Here is a 15,499-nt window from a genome sequence, read left to right as displayed (position 1 = left end):
GTCCTAAGACACTCATTGAGGCAAAGAGACTGCACTCGCTCATGGGGGATGAGAGCAAAAGCCTTTCTGACATCTACTGACTTGGCCTACGCCACTCTGGTCTATCCGGTGAAGCCAGATGGCGGTGAGCTCCCCTCTCTCCCACCCTCGCTCGAGCCTTTGGCCACAATAACCCTGGTGAACAGAGACGCAAGATTCAAGGGAGCCTGCTTTGGCCCCAAATGCCACTCACCCCTCTGACGCTGCATTTCTTGAGTTTCTGGAGCACCGAGATGTAGAACTTGAAGAAGAAACTGAGGGTGAGCATGCGCCGGAACTCCACCATCCCACCCCGCGCATCGGGAGCCAAGCGGAACTCCTCCTCCAGTCCAGCACACACGTCTGCCAGCAGCGACTCATCCCAAAATCTGCCAACGGAAAGAGGAGGGAAAGCCTGGCAGAGGCCCAAGGGAGGGGCAGAAGGCAGGGGGCCCATCCCCGGGCAGCCCAGGAAAGTGGGAAAATGGCAGATGGTAAAGCATTGAACCCCACCAACTCGTTAACGGAAGGCTCTTTTTACCCACCCACTCCGTTACAGGACGGCCATTCTGGCTTGTCTCACCTTCCCGTCTGCTTTCTGCTGGTCTCCAGGGCCTGAAGGGTTTTATCTCCCAGTCCGCCAAAGCTCATCTCCAGCTTCTGTACCTGAGTGGTATCCTGCTTAAACTGGACCCTCATTCCACAGGTCACCTTGGCAAAATCTTCATCATGGCGGGAGATTTGCTTGAAAGCTGAGAAGTATTCATTCTAGAACAAACAAGAAACCGACTTCCAACACCAGAGGGCAGGCAGGATTCGTTGGCGAAGCAGTAAACGTCAGGTCAGTACATCGTGTGACTTTGGGCCCCTCAATTTTCCTCTCTGTTTGAGATTCTGGGATAAACACTGATATGTCCACTTCCTCCATGGCAATCTGCCCAGGTCACATAATGTCATTACTTCTCAGATCTCTAAACCCTTCAGATGAAGGGGAAATGATGACGATTTCAGCAAACTGGAGATCTAACCCAGAGAATTGCTCTGCCTGATCATGACCCACAGAGGGATAATTCCTCAAAGATGGCAAGAGTTCTGGATCGAAGCCCGCTCATTAAGGCAAAGAGGAAGCAACACTTTAGCTTACTGAAAGGTCAACTAAGGCCCCAGGCTCAGGTTCAAATGCCCAGCTGGGTCATTAGCATCCTGGTCCTGTGGATTCTTGCCCTCACCTTTTGGCTGTAGGGGATCTCAATGGAGAGCAGTATCTCCTGTGGGGTGAGGATCATCTTTCTGAAGCCAGTAAAGAATGTTTGGTCCATCCGGACGGTTCTTCTCTTTCCTGGGCAGCAAGAACACATCTCAGGTGGGAGTGACAGAATCTGTCAGTTCGGCATCTAACCCCAGACCACAATTTGTGGTGTCTACGATTTGATGCCCAGGAGAATTTGAAGTAAAAGAAAATGTCCAGCCTGGCCGGGGAAGACCTCTTAGAGCAAACTAGCCATGGATCCTCAGTACAAGGATCTCAAAGCATACGATTAGGTATCCCTCTACTCCTAGGTCAAGGACCGTGCCAGATCACTGCAGCTCCAAAAGAAATCTTACCAACAGCAAGAAATCCCACATCCTTCCAGAAGCAAAGGGACAATTGGGTTTGGAAGACACACACTGACACTGAAAAGTGTCCACTCGGGTCCTTTAGGTTAGTTTCAGGAAGGGTTTTCATTGTTTTAATTCTCATCATCCTCCTATTTGTGGTTCTGGGCTGGGCCTGTGACCCCAGTGGGGAAATCTGTCCCTGCTGACCCTCCCTTGATGGGGGCCAACAAGGCCCAGGCTGGACCCAGAAATCTGCCACTGGCTCAGAGTGGCCATGAGTGTCTCAGCTCGCCCCAACATCAGAAGGACAGACCAGGACCCCCCTCCACTTCTGCACCCCGAGAAACAGTCAGGGCTGCAGCCCAGTGGCGAGCTGACATCACTCACCTTTGGACACCAGCGTCAGTTTGGCTCCACTCGCCATGAACACGGGGTTGAAGTCTGAATTCGGACTGGCAGCTATGACGTTCCCTCCGATGGACTAGGAATGTGGGAGTACAGTATGGAGTCAGGGCTTGTCCCTGGGGAATTGGGGTGGGAGCTGGTTGATGAGCTCAGGGCCATGGGACCATTCCACAGAGGCAGCCCTCGGGACCCACACTCCAGCTACCCACCCCCAACACAGAGAGGGCAGCAGCAGCAGCAGTAGAGACACCGAGACCCCCTGATGTACTAAGGGAAGGTGAAAGAGTCCCATGCAAGAGTTTGTTGCAGGGCTGCAACAAAGCAGATCTGATTTCCATGCACTACCCCACTGCCATGCTTTAGAGCTCTAAGCTAGATACTCACTGCGACAGATTTGACCTGCTTCCCAGAAAACCAGCGCATCTGCTCCAGGATGCCCTGGAACACCTCCGTCTTGTGGGCAGGGAGAGTGGCCACGGCTGCTTCCAGTGTCTCCTCCAAGGAGCTCAGTGTACAGGAGGCCCCAAAGGAGATGCCTGTGAGCAGAGAGACAGTGTCCCCTTCTGGGCCTCTAGTGCTTCCCAACACCTCCTTCACCTTCACCTGGCTGAGCTGGTGCACGGCAGAGGTTTCAATAAATTCTCCTGCCTTGGATTGTTCAGGTCTAAACCTGCTCTGGATAACAGTCAGAGAAAGTCTGGGGTGCCTTTCCAAGCCATGGTGGAAACAGGGAGTTAGTTCTCGGGAGGCCAACAAGTCCAGAAACAAGGCACAGGCATCCGTGGGCTCTTCTAGTGGCCCAGACTCTGTCCAGAGGTAGGTTAACGCAACCCTCCCCTTATTAGGACACTGGGGCTACAGTGATTACAAAATCTAAAGAGTTGTCATCAGATGTGTGGGTTTGTGGTCTGCTCCCATTACACAGAGGGAAGACTGAGGCTAGGGGACTTGACCAAATTAAAGTGTTTCCCGGGGCACAGTGTGGGGATCTCTCTCACCCTCTGTTCCATGCTCCACAGCATTCAACTCGGGGATCCAGGCCGGACAAATTATGATCGGGAACACCTTGTTGCCAAACTTCATCTCAATCCCTGGAAGGAAAAGAAACACAAACCCCTTGCTTGGGTCCCAGTCCCATCTCGCTGGTCTCCTGACTGTCCAAGGCCCACAATGCTCCAGGCCCAGGAGAGGCCACAGACCTCATCCCAGACCCTTCCCCCACAGCACCGTGGGGCTCAGGCCTCCCCTTCCAGAAGTCCCTCGGTCACAGAGCAGCAACCACACAACAGCTGGGCTCCGAGTCAAGCTCAGTATCTTTCTGTGTCTCTGCCAGAGCCAGATGTGGCTACCTGAGATGCAGGTTGACTCTGAGGACCTTGCCAGGTCAACGCCCAGAATGCTTACAACGTCCTACCGGTAAAGCCATCAGATCCGGCACACAGATGGAACATGAACCTCGGTAACCTACTGAATGCCAAGGCCCAGTGGGGGTGGCCTGGAGCTGATCTTGGCCTTCTCTGCTCCTCTCCCAATTTCCTTTTTTCAGCAGCACACCTTCTGAGGGCATCTGACCTCCCACCCAGCTGTTTGCCATAGAAGTGGCTAGAAAAAGAGCAGACTTGCTCAAATGCTCAGTGGGACTGTGGGGCTGGCTGAATTGGGGTAACCGGGTTTGGGTCCGGACCCAGGCAGATACAGGTGCAACTCTGTGGCTCTGCAGATGAAGTCTTCTCTTACCCACTCTGGTGTTCCCCACCACCAGCACGGCATCCGAGTGCTGAGCTTTGAGGTCCAGCAGCTCCTCCAGGGTGGCCGCCTGGATCCATGTGACGCGCTCCCCCTGGAAACGTAGCTGCCTCCGAGGGGCGTCTTTGAGCAGCTGGAATGGGATTTCACCTTACATTTCGCTGCAGTTGGGACCGGCCTTTGGCCGGCTCAGGAATCCCTGATCTTCCAACTGGACCAATTCACCCTCTCTCTCGGTTTTCCCAAGTGTCCTTAGGCCCTTGGGACATGGCCATTTAGTGCCTGTCAATCTTTCAGAGGAGGCAGGCTAGAATATTTATGTGAACAAGGCTAGAAGGGGTTTGGGTCATCAGGACTGCAGTTCAAAGGAAGCATTTGCATAGCTAGGAGGTGCCCAGAGTGCAGAAGAAGCATTAAGCAGGAAAACTAGATAGGAAGGGTCTGATTTTAGGTAGAGAACTGAGCCAAAAGATTTTAGGTTTGATGACAGTTGAGATGGAATTGCAGTGGTGGATTTGGAGATGGAAGCCCTGCCCGCAGGAACCGCACCACAAGAAAGGTTTTGCCCACAGTGTGGCCAGTTTGTATGGGGGCCTAGAGCAGAGGGAGAGGTCGAGGACAGGGAACAGAGAGGTTGGGTGGGGCAAAGGTTGATAAGTATCAGGAGTTATTGGTGGCCCTAGATCAGATTGAGGTGGGGATGAGACATCCAAGCTGAGAAGGCTGATGGACTGCAGGAAAAGCAGGCAGGGCGGAGCATAGGTGGGTGATAGCAGAACACAGAGCCTATTCTTCAGAGCTCAGTAGACTCTGACTACAAATTTGCCCCGGGCAAGGAGCAGAGCTGGGAAGTGGTCCCTGTTGCACATCGGCCCCGTGCAGGGAGCGGGGGTTGGGAAGGAGTTTCTACAGGTACCAGTCTCCCTGGACTGAGCTACAGCTGTCAGAACCACAATCGTCATCCACCCAAGTCCCATAGGCTCATTCCTGTCCCCCAGAAGATTCCCTACCAGCAGCTCCGGTGGGAAGATGGGCTCCTGAGTGGGATCTAAGGGCAGGAATTCTCCAGGATTGAACAAGGATGGCGAGAGTGTGACCTGCCAGAGCAAAGGGAGTGGAGTTAGCGTCCTCGGGTCCTTCTGACAGTTTGAAGTCAATTATCGTCTATTTCCTGCCAAAGACCCACTCTCCTCCCCTACCCCAGAAAAGACTCTACCCCTACTCAGGCCAGACCTGGGGAAAGAATGTGAAGCAGAACTGGGAAATAATTTAGAATCCTGTATTTGACTATTCTCAGCCAGGGCTTACATTTTTTATTATTATTTATTATTACATGAAGCAACAGGAAGCCACCCTGTAGATTCTGCAATTTCTTCTCTCTCCCTGGCCCATCTGGCAGCTGGCACAGCTGCACCCTGCCAACGCAGGCAACCGGGAAACAGCACAGCCTCGTGGCAAGGGGTGAAAGGGAGGACCTGGGTCCGCCTACCGTACTCTTTTCCTCTTTGTTCAGGCAGCAGTTTGGGTCCTTCCCCTTTCCCCCACAGCATCCTCTGTCCTGAAAAGACAAATATCCAAATGGGGAAATGGTTATTTGCTCTGAGATTTTTGCCCTGCTACATGGCCCAACCTGACCCCTGCTTCTGATCTAGAGCAACAAAGAATAAAGGAGAAGAAACCCCCACCCATTCTTCCCCACTCCCCAGCCGGGAATTTCCTGGCACATGCTTTCCTTTTAGGAAAGATTTCCCTCTTGTGAAGCCATTCCTCCTCCCCTCAAACTGCTCTCTCCCAGACTCCGCCCATGGCCTTCTCTCCTTGCTTGCCTTCTGCAGGTCCAGACAAGGGGTACCCCCCAAGACTGGTAGAGCCAACTGAGTACTTCCCATCTGGGTTGATGCAAATGTTAAAAGGTAGGGCAGCAGGACAGAAAATGTTCCCTCCATACTCTGCCTTCCTTCCTTCTGCCACTGACATTGGACACATTGGTACAGGTCCCGGGGACTTTGGAAAATTCACCAATGAAAGTATTAATAATTGCGGGTATTTTTACTTGCTAACGAGAACCTTGAACTTTATCTGAAGTCAAGAAATCCCGACTCTGCTTTGAGTCCATGCCAACCCTTCCCCACGCTGCTGTTGTTGCTCCTGCTGCTGACGATTAAGGCACTTACTTTAGCAAAGGTCCTGAAACCCTCCAGGATGGGTCTGTATCCCGTGCAGCGGCACAGGTTCCCTGATGGCCGGGGAAAAGGAAGACATTAGTGGAGATGCCAGAGAAGTTGGAGCAGAAAATACAGAGCCCGGACTAGGGAGGGTGGGAGTTGGGACTATGCAATTGCTAATTTGCTGCCTCTTGGTATTTTCACAGTTCTATCTCCCACTCCAAATCCTGCTTTCTCCCAAGTATAAACTTCCCCTCCTTTGTCAGGAGTTGTTGGATGTTCCTGACTCTGGAAAACTCTCTCCAAGTGTCAAGGGGCTGCCTCAGGCCCAGGGCCCAGTTACCTTGGAAAGCATTCTCTATCTCCTCCATGGAGGGCTCGGGGTTATTCCGGAGCAGCGTGTACATGCTCATGACGATGCCTGGGGTGCAGAACCCGCACTGGGAGCCGTGGCTTTTGGAAATCCTCTCCTGAAGGGGAAAGTCAAGCAAATGTCAGTAATAACTAGGGTCCTAATTCCCACTACCCCCGAAAACTATCCTTCCACCCAGAGTGACCTATCAGCAATCCCTGTCGGTGGGGAGGCAGTTCTGAAACAGAACATGGAAGTAGCTCAGGGAAAAAGAAAGGGGACTATAAGAACTGAAGTAGGCTTGGTACATTTTTATTTGCAGCTGGAGAACTGTTTCAGAGGGAGTCTTCCATCATGCAGTAGGATTTGGGAAATGATGGAGTCACACTGCCACTGGTCAGTGGAACTGGGGCAATGTAACTCTGCTGTCCAAAGCTGAGTTCAGAGCAGCCCGTTCTGAGAACCCACTGTCCCACACCAGAACAGCTGGGAAGGAAGGCTCAGCTTGGAACCATTTCCATGTTGAATCATAACCTCTGCCAAAAGGAAGGGGTCCCTGCTCCCTTGAAAAAGGGAAGGTGTGTTCCCCAGTTATCAGGACAGAAACCCAGTGTTAAAGAAACTAATTCTTTCTTTCATTTGCAGGTTTCAAAGCAAGACATGAACCCTAATTAATGCTCAGCCTGCAGAAAGGTGATTGTGAGGAGCCCCCCTTTTCTGATGAAGAAGCTGAGCTATGAGGAGGTGAAGAAGCATTTTCCAGTCAATCAGTGTCTGTGCCTGGATTAAGCCTCAGACAAAGCCTTCCCCGAGTCTGTAGTTTACAGACTGAAGTGAAGTCTGTAGTGAAGCATCAGAAAGGAATAATAATTATGGCATTTGTTAAGCGCTTACTATGTGCAAAGCACTGTTCTAAGCTCTGGGGAGAATACAAGATGATCAGGTTGTCCCACGTGGGGCTCACAGTCTTCAACCCCATTTTACAGATGAGGTAACTGAGGCTCAGAGAAGTTAAGTGACTTCCCCTAAAGTCACACAGCTGGCAAGAGGCTGAAGCGGGATTTGAACCCATGACCTCTGACTCCCCAGCCCATGCTCTTTCCACTGAGCCACTTAATGGCACTATGTTTCCCTTGGCCTTCCGTGGCAGGATGGACTGCAGGGTGGCTGAGGAAACAGGCTTCCCTGAACACATGGGGAGCAATGGCTGCCAAAAGCACATCCAGCTACAAAGCAAGGGCTCAGCTTCCATGGGCCCGCCGATTGGGACTAGTGGCCACTGCAAAGCCACACTTGCACACATGGAAAATTAACCCTCCTCAACCGAATCTTAATAAATTCAAAGGGGATGTGGAAGGAGATGTAGCAGGCAGAGGACAGAGACATAGAGATTGTGTGTGCGGGGTGAGAGGGATGGAGGGGACAGACAGAAGGGGAGTTTCTAGGTCAGAATTGCTGGACTAAGGGCCTGATTCTGACATGCTTTGTGATGGAGGAAAATGTCTCATAACTGATCTGAGCTTCGTGTTAACCAAATGAATGACAGTGAAGGCTCATCAATCAAGCAATCAATCAATCAATCATATTTCTTAAGCACTTACTGTAGGCAGAGCTCTGTAATAAGCACTTGGGAAAATACAATATAATAGAGTTGGTAGACCCATTCCCTGCCCATAAAGAGCTTACGGTCTAGAAAGCTCGTTAATGGTTCCCAGAGACACCGAGAGCCCAGTGAAATTAATAAAGAGTATCAAGACCTAGTGAAAAGAGCAAGGGCCCGAGAGTCAGAATACTTGAGTTCCAATCTTGCCTCTAGCATTTACCCGCTGTGTGAACATGAGTAAATCACTTAACTCTTCTGTGCTTCAGGTTCCTCATCTGGAAAATGGAGGTTAAATATCTGTTCTCCCTCCACTTCACAATGTGAAGCTCATTAAGGACAGAGACTATGTCCATCCTGATTAACTTGTAACTACCAGAGGGCCTAGCGAAGTGCTTCACATGTACTAAATGCTTAGCAAATAACAGTATTATTATTATTATAAGGGTCTTGTAGGACCTAGGAAGAAAGGCCATGAGGTTGGGAGCACACGATTCCCTTCAGTGGGTGACTCTGGCTCACAATCATTCAAGCTTATCATAATCCAGGAGACACATAGAAACCTCCAGCCCCTCCTTACTCTAAGAAGAGCCAAGGGCTCTGCAGGCATGATCTCAGGCAGACTCCCAGCATCCTGGGAGGGGGACAGGCAGGGGACATTTTGTTGATGGGGAAACAGCCCCATTGAGAGTAGATGATCTTCTTAATAGACCAGGAAAAGCCAGGGGGTCCAGTGTGAGATACAGTTCCCTATGGAGGCTCCCACCCTAAGAACTTTGCATGTCACCATTTGGTTTCAGATCCAAATCCCAGCCCAGCTCACCTGCACAGGATGCAGTTTGGTCTTGGTGCTTCCGATCCCTTCCACAGTCGTCACAGCGACATGGTGCAGGGCGCAGATGGGGGCCAGGCAAGCATTGGCAGTGAAGTGGCTGGATGCCAGGCTAAGGGAGGTTTGTTGCCATTGCTTGAAAGCTGATCACCCACATTGGCCAGAGGGAGGAAGCCACCACAGATTTGAATGATACCATTATAATTCCCCAACACGCTCACCACAATTCCCCATTGTCTACATCACAATTTGCCAATCGTCCTCACCACAGTTCCCTGCTCTTGTCATGACCCTTGTACAATGCAGAACGCCCTGGTTTGTCACATCTCACTCCCAGCCTGTGATACACAATGTGGGAGTCTCACAGTCCTCGACTTCACTGAAGGGAGCAAGAAAGGAAGGAAGGGAAACTTCCTGCCAGACCTTTGCTACTTGAGACCGATCCTGCCCTCTTTGTCAACAGCATTTGTTGAGCACCTACTGATTGCTAGACATTGAATCAAGCACTTGAGAGAGAGTGGAAAAGTAGCAAGACACAAGTTCTCTGCAGCATGGCATAGTGGATACAGCACGGACCTGGGAGTCAGGTGGCCCTGGGTTCTAAGCCCAGATCCACTACTTGTCTGCTGTGTGACCTTAAGCAAGACACTTCACTTCTCTGTGCCTCAGTTACCTCATCTGTAAAATGGGGATTGAGAGAGTATGCCCCATATGGACCAGGGAGTGTGTCCAACCCAATTTCCTTGTATCCAGCCCAGCACTTACAACAGTGCTTGGCACATAATAAGTGCTTAACAAATACCATAATTATTATTAGTATTATTCTCTGCCTTCAAGCTTGAAATGTACTGTGTCTGAGCTCCTCAATGTCCATTACTGGGGCCCTCCCTGTTTAACCTTCTACCCTGACTTGATTTCTGCCCTCATCCCTATGGGAAGGGAAGCATGAAAATCACAAGGTAAGAAGGAACTCTCCGGCCCCTGCCCAGACACAGCAGAGTGTGGTGATATAATCAGCTTCAACAACCCCATCCAGGATCCACGTTTACTCAGGAGCAAGAACATTGTTGTTACTTTTATACACACACACACAAACACACACACAATCCTGTTATGTTGAAGTTGTACATTAGACCACCACAAAGGATACACAACTTTGTTCTGTAGCCGGTCAAACTTGGACAGCATCACGGTGCAGGCTCCGCAGAATCCTGTTCCACAGCCCAGTTTGGTCCCATTCAAACCCACTAGATAACAAGGTTAAGGAGGGGAGACTCAAGGCTAAAGGAGAGGATTCCTTTGGTGAGAGCTTTCTGTCCATCTACAGTTCTGTGTCTGTACAAGAAGCTCCTCCTACTTGGGAATTGGATGGGAGAATTCACTCCAGGTCTCTGCTGGGGTTTACTCTGGAGGAATGAGGCTCTGATCTGCTCTAATCTCCCCTCCAGGCCCTGGAGTCATGAGTTAGATGGGGGAAGGACAAGATGGCAGACCCCATCTACCAAGGCCTAGTCTAGACCAAGACCCAAACTCTGGGAAAAAACCCTCTAAACCCACCAGGCATTTGTTCAAAAACCCTGGACCACAGTAAAAACACCCCCTTCTACCAAACACCTAAAAACACCCCCTTCTCCCCACCCAGCTTTCCTCCTCTTCAGGCTGTGTGGATACGCTTTCTGCGAAGATAAACCAGCAGAGTTGTTTCTGGGTCTGCATTCTTCTCCACCACCTGAGATGACAGAAAGAAAAGGGGTAAAGGGGTCACATACATAAACCTGAACCTGTTGTAGGGGGAGCCCCTCCTCACTGAGGTGGCCCAGACCTGGACCCATGCCCCCCAAATAAAGGAGATCCCTGTGAGGTGGGGAGGGGCTGCTGACTTGGAGCAGTCCGGTTTAACCCGGGGTATTTAGGAGCTAAGAATTTCTTCCAGATCAGCCTGCTTTCCCTGCAGAGGTCATCTCTGCTGTCTGGCACCAGGCTTATGCATATGAAACCTGTTTCAGGAGCAGCTATTCCCACTGGCGGTCTTGGGTACATTCCACTGGATGCCCTCAACCTGATTTGTGGGTTTCTACCTGTGTTTTTGAGCTTAGCGACCAAGTCAGTTGTCTAGGTTAGAAATTAAGCTGTTAACTAAGGTTACTAGTCATGAGCCTGAGTTTAGTTTTTCTGGGCTTTGAGATCATGAGGCAGATAGCTGGCTTCAAGCACCTTGGAGACCTCCTTGTCCTCTCTGTCCGTCTACTCCTCCCTGCTTGGGCTCTACTGGGTAGTAGGGTGGCCATGTGTCCAGTTTTATACTGGACTGTCTGATTTTCAGCTGGTCTGTCTCCTACCAGTTTGGTTGCAGCACATGTCCCCTTTCTCTTTTTTTTTAATGGCATTTGTTAAGCACTTACTATGCATCAGCACTATTCTAAGGGCTAGGATAGTTACAGGATAATCATCATCAGTGGTATTTACTGAGTGATTACTCTGGGCAGAGCACTGTGTTAAGCACTTGGGAGACTACAATGCAACAGAGTTGGCAGACATGTTCCCTGTCCACAATGAATTTACTGGACACGGTTAATGTTCCATATAGGGATCACAGCCTAAGTTGGAAGGAGGAGGATTTAATTTCCATTTTACGAGGTCACACAGCAGACCAGTGGTAGAGCCACAAATAGAAACCAGGTTCTCTGACTCCCAGACCCATGCTCTTGTCCCTAGGCCATGCTGCTTCTCTTTCTGACCGATATTTTTATTTTTAGTTGTGCATCCAGGCTCCCTTCTGCCAATTTTCAGAGCTTGGAAATGGTGGTTGTTAAGTGAACCCAGTGACTCTAGAGTAGAAGTAGTAGTAGAGTAGAAGTAGCTAGAGCCCAGACCTGGGGGTCAGAAGGACCTGGGTTCTAACCCTGACTCTGCCACTTGTCTTCTGTGTGGCCTTGGTCAGGTCAATTCACTTCTCTGTGTCTCCGTTACCTCCTCTGTAAAATGGGGATTAAGACTCTGAGCCCTACATGGGACAGGGACTGGGTCCAACACAATTTGCTTGAATCCACCCCTGTGCTTAGTACAGGGCCTGGCATATAGTAAACAATTAACAAGTTCCACAATTATTATTATCATGATCGTTATAGACTAAGTTTGAGGATATCCACAGAAGGTTCTATGTGATATCATTACATGACATTGTGCAACAAGTGTAACACACACAGTATAACATGTCTGTTTCTTCCCCACTGCCAGTATTTGCAAGGGTTCCACAATGTTTTTCTGAACTTTGTTCTACAATGCGTTAATGAAACGTGATCCTTTGAAATGATCCTAATAAACAGCGGTTTATGGGCTCATCCCAACTGTTTTCAGGAAACTCTATATTGCTCTAAACTGTCAACTCATTATGAGCGGGAAATGTGTTTTCTAATTCTGTTGTACTCTTCCAAGCATTTAGTTCAGTGCTCTGCACATAATAAATCCTCAAGCAATCAATCATATTTATTAAGCGCTTCCTGAATTCAGTGCATTGTACTAAACAATCGGGAGAGTATAATGCAGCAATATAACAGTTAAATTCCCTGCCCATAACAAGCTTACAGTCTAGAGTGGGAGTCGGGCATTAATATAAATAAATCACAGATATGTACATAAGTGCTATGGGACTGGGCAGGGGTGGAATAAGTGGGAAAAGAGGAAATGAGGACGTAATCAGGGAAGACCTCTTCGAGGAGGAGACGTGCCTTCAATGAAGCTTTAAAGGTGGGGAGAGTGATCATCTGTTGAATTTAAAGAGGAAGGGCTTTCCAGGCCAGAGACAGGATGTGGGCAAGAGGTCGGTGAGGCAGATGAGATCAAGGTACGGTGAGTAGGCTTGCATCAGAGGAGTAAAGTGTGCAGGCTAGGTTGTAGGAGGAGCATAGCAAGGTGAGGTAGGAGGGGGCACTTGCCCCCTCAGTAAATACCACTAATAAATACCATAATTGCTCAATCAATACCATCGATTCATTAACTGAGGTCCCCAGACTTTCCAAGAAGGGGGGCGGCACCGGGGAAGGGGGAGAAGGGGCTTGGAGATGAAAGTCATGTGATGCAACCCAGACCATCCCAGGTCCCAAGGCGAGGAAGGTCTCTTCACCCTGCCTTTCCCAGCAGCATTTCATTCATTCATTCCCATCGTATTTATTGAGCGCTTGCTCTGTGCAGAGCACTGTACTAAGCACTTAGGAAAGTACAATGCAATAAATTGTGGCATTCTCTGCCCACATCGAGCTTACAGTCTAGAGGGGGGGAAACAGACATCAATACAAATAAATCAAATTAGAGATATATACATAAGTACTGTGGGGCTGGAAGCGGGGAAGAACTAAAGGAGCAAGTCAGGGTGATGCAGAAAGGAGTGGGAGATGAGGAAAAGTGGGGCTTAGGCTGGTAAGTCCTCTTGGAGGAGATGTGCCTTCAATAAGGCTTTGAAGGGGAGGAGAGTAATTGTCTGTCGGATTTGAGGAGAGAGGGCAGGCCAGAGGGAAGACGTGGGGTAGGGGTCGGAGGTAAAACAGGCGAGGTAGAGGTATAGTGAGAAGTTAAGCACTAGATGAGTGAAGCGTGTGGGCTCGATTGTTGGAGATAAGCAAAGTGAGGTAGAAGGGAGCACGGTAATGGAATTCTTTGGTGAGCAGTTTTTGTTTGATACAGAGGTGGATGGGCAATCACTGGGGTTGTTTGAGGAGAGGGGTAACATGTCCTGAATGTTTTCATAGAAAAATGATCTGGGCAGCAGAGTGAAGTGTGGACTGGAGTAGAGAGAGACAGAAGGCAGGGAGATCGGCAAGGAGGCCGATGCAGTAGTCCGGGCAGGATAGGACGAGTGATTGTATTAACGTGGTACAGAGGAAAGGGCAAATTTTATTCATGTTGTGAAGATGGGACTGACAAGATTTGGTGACAAGTTGAATGATGGAGAGAAGTCAAGGATAACGCCAAGGTTACAGGCTTGAGAGACAGGAAGGATGATGGTGCCGCCTACAGTGATAGGAAAGTCGGGGAGGGACAGGGTTTGGGTGGGAAGATAAGGAGCTCTGTTTTGGACATGTTAAATTTAAGTTTCCGCCTGCACCCCGAGCTGGGCAATGTCGAGACTGCCTTTCATCAATCAGGCCGGGACCACAGGGCATGAGTTTCGCTCCAGGGAGATAGTGGAGGTAGAGAAACGGAGAGCGGAGGCAGGCAGGCAGAGAAGAAAATTAACTTAGACTCTCCTTGCGGTTTCATTTGGGAACTGATTAATAATAATAATAGTATCTGTTAAGTGCTTACTATGTGCCAGGCACTCTACCAAGCGCTGGAAGGGATACGAGCAAATCGAGTTGGACATTTGAGGCTCACAGTTTCAATCCCCATTTTACAGATGAGGTAACTGAGGAACAGAGATGTGAAGTGACTTGCCCAAGGTCACACACCAGACAAGTGTCGGAGGCCGGATTAGAACCCCTGACCTTCTGACTCCTAGGCCCGTGCTCTATCCACTAGGCCGTGCTGCTTCTATTAATTGGAAGCTGCTGCTTTGAACTGCTTTTCATCTCTTTCGGAAGCATGAGTCAGCCAGTTATCAGTTTGTGCTGAAAAGTGTTCTGGGTGCTGCAGAAGTTGCATGCAAATTGTGACATCTCAGAGTTTAATCAATCCTTAATACTTGAAAATTTCAGTGCAGAAGATTAACTAACTGATCTGGCCACTGGAAGGAGCCAGATCCCTGTCCTCTCCCCCTCCCTTCAGGCTCGTATCTCCTCCTGCCTCCCAGACGTCTCTACCAGGATGTCTGCCCGCCGCCTAAAACTCAGCATGTCCAAAACTGAGCTCCTCATCTTCCCTCCCAAGCCCTGTCCTCGCCCTGATTTCCCTATCACAGTGGACGGTACGACCATCCTTCCCGTCTCTCAAGCCCGCAACCTCGGTGTCATTTTTGACTCGGCTCTCTCGTTCACCCCACACACCCAATCCGTCACCAAACCTGCCGGTCTCACCTTTATAATATCGCCAAGATCCGCCCTTTCCTCTCCACCCAGACGGCTATTTTACTCGTACAGGCTCTCATAATATCCCGGCTGGATTATTGTGTCAGCCTTCTCTCTGATCTCCCTTCCTCTTGTCTCTCCCCGCTCCAGTCTATTCTTCATTCCGCTGCCCGGCTCATCCTCCTGCAGAAACGCTCTGGGCCTATCACTCCCCTTCTTCAAAACCTCCAGTGGTTGCCTATCGACCTCCGCACGAAACAAAAACTTCTCACTCTAGGCTTCGAGGCTCTCCATCACCTTGCCCCCTCCTACCTCTCCTCCCTCCTCTCTTTCTACCGCCCACCCCGCACGCTCCGCTCCTCTGCCGCCCACCTCCTCACCGTCCCCCGTTCTGGCCTATCCCGCCGTCGACCCCCAGGCCACGTCCTCCCGCTGTCCTGGAATGCCCTCCCTCCTCACCTCCGCCAAATGAATTCTCTTCCCCTCTTCAAAACCCTACTTAGAGCTCACCTCCTCCAAGAGGCCTTCCCAGACTGAGCTCCCCCTTTCCCCTCTGCTCCCCCTCTACCCCCCCTCAGCTAAACCCTCTTTTCCCCCCTTTCCCTCTGCCCCTCCCCCTCTCCCTTACCATCCCCCCAGCACTGTACACGTCCGCTCAACTGTAAATATTTTCATTACCCTAGTTATTTTGTTAATGAGATGTACATCACCTTGATTCTATTTACCGCTATTGTTCTTGTCTGTCTGTCTCCCCCGATTAGACTGTAAGCCCGTCACAGGGCA

General features: G+C 50.1%; 1 protein-coding gene across 2 annotated transcripts in view; it reads right to left on the bottom strand.

Moving 5' to 3' along the window:
- Positions 1–15,499, bottom strand: part of LOC100085630 (xanthine dehydrogenase/oxidase-like) — a 54,280-nt gene that overhangs the window by 33,024 nt on the left and 5,757 nt on the right. For both annotated transcript variants that reach the window (XM_029051546.2, XM_029051547.2), the window contains exons 2-15: positions 10,389–10,446; positions 9,868–9,964; positions 8,709–8,817; positions 6,277–6,403; positions 5,943–6,004; positions 5,258–5,326; positions 4,779–4,865; positions 3,760–3,901; positions 3,021–3,113; positions 2,407–2,558; positions 2,005–2,098; positions 1,248–1,357; positions 602–786; positions 233–407 (exon numbers count right to left, since the gene is read on the bottom strand). In XM_029051546.2, coding sequence (XP_028907379.1) covers positions 233–407; positions 602–786; positions 1,248–1,357; positions 2,005–2,098; positions 2,407–2,558; positions 3,021–3,113; positions 3,760–3,901; positions 4,779–4,865; positions 5,258–5,326; positions 5,943–6,004; positions 6,277–6,403; positions 8,709–8,817; positions 9,868–9,964; positions 10,389–10,446 — 1,560 coding nt within the window. The remainder of the gene's footprint in view (positions 1–232; positions 408–601; positions 787–1,247; positions 1,358–2,004; positions 2,099–2,406; positions 2,559–3,020; positions 3,114–3,759; positions 3,902–4,778; positions 4,866–5,257; positions 5,327–5,942; positions 6,005–6,276; positions 6,404–8,708; positions 8,818–9,867; positions 9,965–10,388; positions 10,447–15,499) is intronic.

This window comes from Ornithorhynchus anatinus, chromosome X1, assembly GCF_004115215.2.
Source record: "Ornithorhynchus anatinus isolate Pmale09 chromosome X1, mOrnAna1.pri.v4, whole genome shotgun sequence".
Classification (NCBI taxonomy): domain Eukaryota; kingdom Metazoa; phylum Chordata; class Mammalia; order Monotremata; family Ornithorhynchidae; genus Ornithorhynchus; species Ornithorhynchus anatinus.
This window is presented reverse-complemented; position numbering and strand designations above follow the sequence as displayed.